We start from the raw sequence: 9,258 nt of genomic DNA on the forward strand, positions 1-9,258 counted from the left end.
AATCGACTGTTTGGGACATCTGGAAAATCGATTGTTCGGAGAAGAAAAGGTGAACGCTACCATGAGTCCTGTGACGTGCCAACAGTGAAGCATCCTGAGACCATCCATGAATGGGGTTGCTTTTCAACCAAGGGAGTGGGCTCTCCTCTCATATTTCTGCCCAAAAACACTGCTATGAATAAAGAATGGTATCAAAACGTCCTGCATGAGCGACTTCTTCTAATGATTCATGTGCAATTTGGTGATGAGCCGTGCATTTTCCAGCATGATGGAGCACCATGTCACAAAGCAAGAGTGATAAAGAAGTGGCTCAAAGATCATTACATTGAAATTTTGGATCCGTGGCCAGGCAACTACTGCCAAAACTTTTGGCCATGATTGTACAGAACTGCCATGACTGATTATAATGCTCAATACATTTAGAATCCCTTGTGATACCTGACATTTAAGACTCAATGACATGGATTGATGAGCACAATTTTCTTTATTGAAGATGCTGACAACATTTTTTTTTTAAGCTGTAGTTTACATCCCTTTCATATAAAATCTCACTTTACAGAGTGTACAATGGACAGAAGCAATGACACATTTAAAAAATCAATTTGATGGTTGGCCTTTTACTTGAACAACATTTATAATTTAATTAAAAATATTATACAATTACATTTAATTTAAATCTTATGTATACATTACATTTAATTAAAACAATATAATAATTTTACTAAATATTATCTAAAATATATATTTTTTTAAATGTTTATAATTGAACTCCCTAAAATGTATACTTGTTTATTATATAGTTTTATATTATGTTTCATCATATTATATATAAAAAAATATATTTTTTAAATAAATATTTATGAAAGTGGGGGTTGTTTTTTTCTGGTTAAAAAAAAGGCTATTCATTTTTAATGCGTCTATCTAAAAGTTTGTTTTGTCAACATGTTTAAGAATACACCAGTATATTAGATGACCTCAACACTAACAGACATGAACCAAAACTCCAAAGTTTTGACTTTATGGATTCTGTAGCACTGCTGTATACTGCTATATGAGTTCAACACATAGTCATAGTTTTTCTCTTTGCCCTTACTATAGAAATCCTGGATTTTGGGTACCCCCAGAACTCTGAGACCGGAGCATTGAAGACCTTCATTACTCAACAGGGTATTAAGAGCCAGGTGCGTTCTGAATGAAACACCAGCATTTGGTCCATTAGGTTTTCTAATATGCGAATGCTTTATGAAAATGGACAGTTAATGTACCTATAATAGAAGTGTTGAAATCTGATTTTATGGAGCACAGCCTTTGTTGAAACATGTGGAAACTGAGCTGTGTGTTAATGTTTCTGACACCTTACTCTTCACATCACTGCTTACCACGTGCCTGATGACCTGTAACTCACTGCTTCCAGCATCATGTAAGCACAGCTGTACTTATACAGTCATAGAGTGCTGTAGTGCTGATGTATTTTTGTAGGCCAGTCTGGAAGTTATCATCCCTCGACAAAGACCCAATAGGATTTTCCCGTTGACTTTTGATGTTTTAGACTCATTGCAGAAAATGAGCAGCTGACCAAAAAGGATTTATGATTCTTACATGTTTTGGTCATCATGATAATCTTCATGATAGTCTTCAAAGACCTCATTTCAGGAATTTAACCAAAAACCCTCAAGATAAATTGACCTCAAGACATTTTAACTGGACGTGCTAAAATGTTAAAGGGGTCATATGATGCGATTTCATGTTTTCCTTTCTCTTTGGAGTGTTACAAGCTGTTCTTACATATATAAGATCCGTAAAGTCGCAAAGATTAAAGTCTCAAACCCAAAGAGGTATTCTTTCTAAAAGTTAAGACTCATCCATGCCTTCCTAAAATGCCTCATTCAAACACGCCCCCACAAATCTACGTCACTGTGTGGGAAGATTTGCATAACACCGCCCAAATGTATACACAAAGAAAGAAGGCGTAACTTTTTTTTCTCGCTGTAGTATTGTTGCCGCTGCCGCCGCCATGTCGTAGAGATGCTGTGTTTCCAAATATGGCAAGGGGCTTAACATTTCCATCACACGCTTGAGTTGTCCAATCACAACGCACTGGATAGCTGGCCAATCGGAGCACACCGCGCTTTTCAGAACAATGAGCTTTGTAAAAAAATCGATGGGATTTAGAAAGGTGGGGCAGAGAGGAGCAAAAGTAATGTATGATATGTGGAAAATGTTTTTTTTTTTTTTTTACCTTAAACCACCAAATACACAAAATAATGTGCTTTTTTTGCAATGTCATATGACCCCTTTAACTCGTTGGCCTACAAATACAGCATCCCTAAAGCACTCTATACCTCACTTTTATATTTTCACAAAGCTTTTTAACTTGGAATACAAAATATCTGGCTTGTTGTTTGGCAGTGCTCATGTTTCTCTCACACTCTACACTTTGCGTTCTTCTCAGACGAAAGAGGAGCAGTCTCAGATTACCAGTCAGGTCACCGGACAGATCGGCTGGAGACGTGAGGGCATCAAATATCGCCGCAACGAACTCTTCCTGGATGTACTGGAAAGTGTGAACTTGCTGATGTCACCGCAGGGTGAGCCTTCCTGCCCTCTACTGGCTGAGAGTTACAGTACTGCATGGTGAATTTTACCTGCATTCATTACTTTGTATTGAAACTTCATGTAGTGGTGTTTTCTGTGCTTCTGTGTGTGTGCAGGTCAGGTGTTGAGTGCACATGTCTCAGGGCGTGTGGTGATGAAGAGCTACCTAAGCGGAATGCCAGAGTGCAAGTTCGGCATGAATGACAAGATTGTCATCGATAAGCAGGGCAAAGGTGGCACGACTGATGACTCAGGCAAAAGGTGAGTTGGATGACACTAAAATGGAAATGTGAGAGCCACTGTGGTGAGTAAACCATTGAACATTGTTTATACTTGTTACTAATTTACTAATTGCCATTTAATGACTCCTCATAAGGCCAAATTAAAGTGTTTTATTTAACTTAACACCTTCACAAGTGCTGTCAAACGATTAACGCATCCAAAATAAAAGTGTTTGTTTACATATTACATGTATGTGTGCTGTGTATATTTATTATGTATATATAAATACACACACGCGTCTATATATTTCATAAAAATGTTATGTTTATATATTTAATAAATGTATTTATAATTAAATTATATGAATATATATATACATGTAAATATTTTCAAAATATATACTGTATGTGTGTGTATTTATATATACATAAATATACACAGAGCACACATATATTATGCAAACAAAAACTTTTATTTTGTATGCGATTAATCGTTTGACAGCACTAATTTCGCGTCTATATATTTCATAAAAATGTTATGTTCATATATTTAATAAATGTATTTATAATTAAATTATATGAATATATATATACATGTAAATATTTTCAAAATATATACTGTATGTGTGTGTATTTATATATACATAAATATACACAGAGCACACATATATTATGCAAACAAAAACTTTTATTTTGTATGCGATTAATCGTTTGACAGCACTAATTTTATGAAATGGAAAATCAAAATGACATTGATATTTACACATATAAGATGTTACTCTACATTAAAAAAATAATGCAAGTTTCATACCTCAAAGCAAACTCCACAGTTTAAAATGAGTTTTCTGAAACGGCAGGAATTTAAATTACTCCGTTTGTGATGTCGTGATTTTCCTCTACATGACCTCTAACATGCATATGTAAATCAAGGAAGTTTGCTCTTGGCAACTCATGTCTGTGCATTAATCACTGATTCATTTCAGTCTGACTGTGGTTCGAACATACAGTATATGACTATATTATAGCGCTGGCCATCTTGAGCATCAAAATACACGTCACACATGCTGTGCGTGAATACAATGATGTTTGGCAGTCAGAGCAGTAGCTGTTTACATGTTTTTGAAAGAGGTAACTCCACTTGAAATGATGTGTTTGTGACAGTGAAAGATTGTATGGAATATTATAATTTTTTACAAATATTTAAACTTTTTTTTTTTTTAAAGCAAAAACTTTGATAACTGCATATGCTAACTTCCAGAAACATAATATAAAGATCTGAAAATGCATTTTATGACCCCTTTAAATTTAATTTAGCATCAGCATTTGTGTCACTATCTCACAAACCCCCTGCAGTTCCATCACAAACCCCTAGAGGTTCACAAACCCACAGTTGAGAACCTGAATTAAAAAAAAAAAAATGGAATTGACGAGTCGCATATTAGTGACACAGTTGATCATAGTTTTGAATCTCTCCCCTCCAACCCCCTGTCATATAACTTCTCACAATAAAGTCAATTCCTGATGAATTAAAGGGTTAGTTCACCCAAAAATGAAAATTAGCCCATAAATTACTCGCCCTCAAGGCATCCTAGGTGTATATGACTTTCTTCTTTCAGACGAATCCAGTCAGAGTTATATTAAAAATTAGCTTTGATCTTCCAAGCTGTTTAATGAAAGTCAGCGGGTGTTGCAGTGCATCAGTTCAAAAGAAGTGAAATAAAGCGCATCCATCCATAATAAAAAGTGCCTCACACGGCTCCGGGGGGTGAACAAAGGCCTCCTGTAGTGAATCGATGGGTTTTTGTAAGAAAAATAACTATATTTAAAACATAATAATCACTTTAATCTAGCTTGCGCTCACTGTTGTAAACGGAAGCAGCTCCGGGCGGATGACGTAGGACGTCGGCGTTGCGCATGCACCGCTCAGAACGAGGATTTGTAACAATGAATGTCGGAGGATTTCGATATAAGCCAAGAGGAGACTGGTTTTCCTTTGCTAAAGTAAGGAAACTTTGAAGAAGAAAGTCATATACGCCTAGGATGGCTTGAGGGTGAGTAAATTTTTGGTTGAACTATCCATTTAAGTCCTGTTGAATGTTCTAATTCACTTAGAAAATCCATCAAAAATCCATCATGTTAAAGTAAAATGGGTTATAAATGCCAGCTCACAGTGACTTTAAAAACTACATTTTTTTTGTTCTAAATTTTTTGTTTTGATTTGTATAACATCCCCCTCGGCTCAGAATGTAAGGCCTTATGAGCAGAACAGTTGGACACAATATTACAGGAAGTCTCACATGGAGCGAATTCATTCCTCCTGGCTTTTTTTTGTGTTCTCTAACATCCCGTCTTGCAGTCTCACTCTCCCCCTGTTGCCTTTTGTGCTAGTAGGTATATGTATCTTTACAGAGGAATGTTTGATTCTGAGGTGCCGTTGGTTTAGCCCTTTATTTTTTCCTGTTGATTTGTGTACCTCTCTCCTCTCTCCCGCTGGACTTCAGTGAGTTGGGGGGCAGGTAGCGTAACTCTCACTCCTGACGTCACCTGATCTATCACCTTCACTCCGTCCTGTCTTAGCCGTTTGTCAGCTGTCTTCGTGTCATGCCATCAAACGTCTCAATAAAGATGATCTTTTTGCATGGGATGACACTGCCATTGAGGTGTTTAGCAGCTCTAGGTAAAGGATCGTAGCGTTTTCTTCAGTTCATTTGTCTCGTCTCATACAAACAGTCTTTCCTCTGTCTTGTTTTACTCAAAAGCCTCTTACCTGAATGAACTGATAGCCATTCTCATTAGAGTCTGTGTTAAAGTTATCTTGTTGTGACCCCTCAAACGCCTGCCCCCCTCGCCTCTGACCACAACATAACGCTATTTATTTTAATCTAGTATCAGCAAATCACAACCCTCTTACAGACCTTCCCGTGCAGTTTTGTTGTGGTCACAGTGCTAGAAACTAACATCCTTCCCAACATAATGACAGTATAACAGAATGTTATTGTGCGAGGTAGGCGGTATGACCACAATCTTGCATAATATAATAATTGTATTTATTGCAATATGCTCTACCATTCTAAAGTTTGTAGTCAGTATGATTTTAAAAGAAATTAATATTTTTATTTAGCAAGGATGCATTAATTTGATAAAAAAGTGGCAATAAAGGCATTTATAATGTTACATAAAATTTCTGTTTCAAATAAATGATGTTCTTTTGAACTTTATATTCATCAAATTAATCTTCAAAAATGTATCACAGCCTGTTTTCAATATTGATCATAAGAAAAGTTTCTTAAGCTGCAAAACAACATATTAACATGATTTCTGAAGGATAATGTGACACTGAAGACTAAAGTAATGATGCTGAAAATTCAGTTTTGCATCACAGGAATAAATTACATTTTATAATATATTAAAAAATTAATGAGATACTGTAAACTGTAATAATATTTCACAATATTACTACATTTTTGGTCAAATAAATACAGCCTTGGTGAACACGAGACTTCTTGCAAAACAATTAAAAAATTGCCGACAACAAAACTTTTGAACAGAAGTGCAGTTATTGTTGATGGAAATTAAATAAAAATGGTTTAGATATAAATGAGATGTTTTGGATAATTGACTGAATGAAAGTTACATAATCTAATTTATTTTCTCCTTATTTGGAACTTGGACATCTAGTCCAAAATAATTTTGTAACAAATGAATATGTCACGTATTATTATGCAACACAAGTAGAAATTTCACTAAATTGTAATTGAATAAGCAACATTCACAGCTGTTGTAAAATAGCTATTAAACTTCACATATCAGTTAAAATCTTAATGCGTCAAGTTGCGAGGTTGCTTGACATTTGTAAACAATGTAAAACCTGCTGTGTGTTGTGCCTAACAACAGTCTTTCCTTTCCTTGTTCAGGACACATCAAGCTTTGTATTTTCGCATCAATTCATCTTTCTTCATCACTCCCATGTGTAAATGCATAAAAAGCCCTTCCCACCGATCTATCAATCTAAATATGTCCTGCGTTATATATCACAATCTTTACCAGTTGACTATTTTCTGCCGTCACACAGTATATACCGTCATGCCGCCCACCTCTGATGAGTAATGTGTGTTTGGTCTCTCTGCAGTCTCTGCTCATGCTTCATTGTTTCCTCATCATTTCTCTCCTCTGTGTCCCCTGCTGCAGTGGGAAACAGTCCATTGCGATCGATGACTGCACGTTCCACCAGTGTGTCCGTCTCAGCAAGTTTGACTCGGAGCGCAGTATTAGCTTCATCCCTCCCGATGGAGAGTATGAGCTTATGAGGTCAGTGAAGAGCATGTGTGTGACTGCATATGAGTGTGTCACACAGTACAATGACAGTGTCCTTGTCTCAGGTACCGTACCACTAAAGACATCATCCTCCCCTTCCGCGTCATCCCATTGGTCCGTGAGGTGGGCCGCACCAAGCTGGAGGTAAAGGTGGTGATCAAGTCCAACTTCAAGCCCTCCCTGCTGGCACAGAAGATAGAGGTGAGACTGACAGCAGAAATAACATTCATTATTCTCAAATTGCCTTATTGGTTGTATATATTGAAGTGTAAATTGTGTGTTTCTCTACAGGTTCACATTCCTACTCCACTCAACACCAGTGGGGTTCAAGTTATCTGTATGAAGGGAAAAGCCAAGTACAAAGCCAGTGAGAACGCCATTGTTTGGAAGTACGGCTTGATTTTACTGTGCAAGTTCATTTTCTTCATTTGCGGTTTCATCTGCCATTCGCACATTTCCTTCAAAATGTTCAGATTCAAATCGCACTGTTCAGGTTTTTACCCTTCTACTAGGGAATGAGGATTTCATAGAACAAAATTTGCTTCATTCTTTTTCAAGACTATTATTAACTTATGCTCCCGCTCTCATGGAAAACCTGGGAATAGCAGGGTTTACGTTTGTAATTTCAAGGACCGTTTGTTTAAAACTACAGAGTTTTTATTTTATTTTGTCTATCCATGCATCCATCCAAATACTTTATCCATTCATCCATTCACCCATCCAAATACTTCATCCATCCATTCATTCATCCATCCAAATACTCCATCCATCCATCCACCCATCCAAATACTTCATCCATCCATTCATTCATCCATCCATCCCATCCAAATACTTCATCCATCCAAATACTCCACCCATCAATACAAATACCTCATCCATCCATCCATCCATCGGATCCAAGTACTTTATCCATTCATCCACCCATCCAAATACATTATACATCCATCCATCCATCTAAATACTCCACCCATCAATGCAAATACCTCATCCATCCATCCAAATACGTTATACACCCATCCATCCATCCATTCATCCAAGTACTTCATCCATCCATTCATCCACCCATCAATATAAAATACGTCTGTCTGTCCAAATACTCACTTGAACATTTAAATATCAGGATGTTTTTGCGTTTTTGGGGATAATTTTACAATAATAAATATACTGTAAATTCCAAGGATTGGAACTTAACATACAAATAAAAATCTTTCTCAGAATTCTATATAAAGTTGAGATGAAACGGAAGTAGAATTTTTTTTCAATATTGTGCTGTTGGTCATTTTTTTGTAGGATCAAGCGAATGGCTGGTATGAAGGAATCTCAGATCAGTGCCGAGATTGAGCTGCTACCCACTAATGACAAAAAGAAGTGGGCTCGCCCACCCATCTCCATGAACTTTGAGGTCAGCCTGAATCCCTGAAGCCCCCCAGCCTCTTTCACACATGTAGACATTGGCTTCTTCTTTAGGATGTTCTGCAGTTTTGTTTTTTTTTTCAGCATGGTCTCTAAAACTGGACGGATATTTTTAATGTTCTTTTAAAGTGGCATGCCATTTATGCTGATACAGTAGTATACCAGGTTGTTTTGAGATTTTCTCAGATGCTTGGTTTTCTAATGTAATCTGTTTATTGACGCTAAGGGTAATTTTTCTTTTGTTTTTCAGGTACCATTTGCTCCGTCAGGACTGAAAGTGCGCTACCTGAAGGTCTTCGAGCCAAAGCTCAATTACAGCGATCACGATGTCATCAAATGGGTGCGTTACATTGGCCGCAGCGGCATCTATGAGACCCGCTGCTAACAGCAGCCCTTCTGTGAGGAGGGGGGAGGAGACGCAGACAAATAAATGGGCGGGATGAACAGAGGACGAAGAGAATGGAGTTATTCATTGTCTCGCTCTCCCCTCCCTTCCTCAACTTTTTATACGGGGCTCTGTTCACACCGAAAACATCAACAAAGGGAAACCCAAAAAGAACATCCAAAACATCATGAATTCAAACAAGTGTGCCCTTCAGAATAAAACACATAGTTTATCTGCAATGATGGGAATTATGTTTATCCTCATGAACTCCCTCCAGAATTTCACTTGCTATGAGATGATGAGATGTAAACCCCCACTCGTTTCTCCTTT

General features: G+C 37.1%; 1 protein-coding gene across 2 annotated transcripts in view; it reads left to right on the forward strand.

Annotated features, from left to right (window-relative positions):
• The window catches only part of LOC107672017 (AP-2 complex subunit mu-B), a 17,068-nt gene extending 7,927 nt beyond the window's left edge, over window positions 1-9,141 (forward strand). Inside the window, exons 4-13 of one of the 2 annotated variants that reach the window (XM_016465111.1) lie at window positions 1,099-1,181; window positions 1,415-1,420; window positions 2,453-2,588; window positions 2,712-2,856; window positions 5,318-5,332; window positions 7,005-7,124; window positions 7,196-7,331; window positions 7,422-7,519; window positions 8,421-8,532; window positions 8,794-9,141. In XM_016465111.1, coding sequence (XP_016320597.1) covers window positions 1,099-1,181; window positions 1,415-1,420; window positions 2,453-2,588; window positions 2,712-2,856; window positions 5,318-5,332; window positions 7,005-7,124; window positions 7,196-7,331; window positions 7,422-7,519; window positions 8,421-8,532; window positions 8,794-8,928 — 986 coding nt within the window. In that variant the 3' untranslated portion in view covers window positions 8,929-9,141. The remainder of the gene's footprint in view (window positions 1-1,098; window positions 1,182-1,414; window positions 1,421-2,452; window positions 2,589-2,711; window positions 2,857-5,317; window positions 5,333-7,004; window positions 7,125-7,195; window positions 7,332-7,421; window positions 7,520-8,420; window positions 8,533-8,793) is intronic. The other variant, XM_016465180.1, reaches the window with a different exon arrangement.
• Window positions 9,142-9,258: the final 117 nt, after the last annotated feature.

Source organism: Sinocyclocheilus anshuiensis, unplaced genomic scaffold, assembly GCF_001515605.1.
Source record: "Sinocyclocheilus anshuiensis isolate Anshui unplaced genomic scaffold, SAMN03320099.WGS_v1.1 scaffold297, whole genome shotgun sequence".
Lineage (NCBI taxonomy): Eukaryota > Metazoa > Chordata > Actinopteri > Cypriniformes > Cyprinidae > Sinocyclocheilus > Sinocyclocheilus anshuiensis.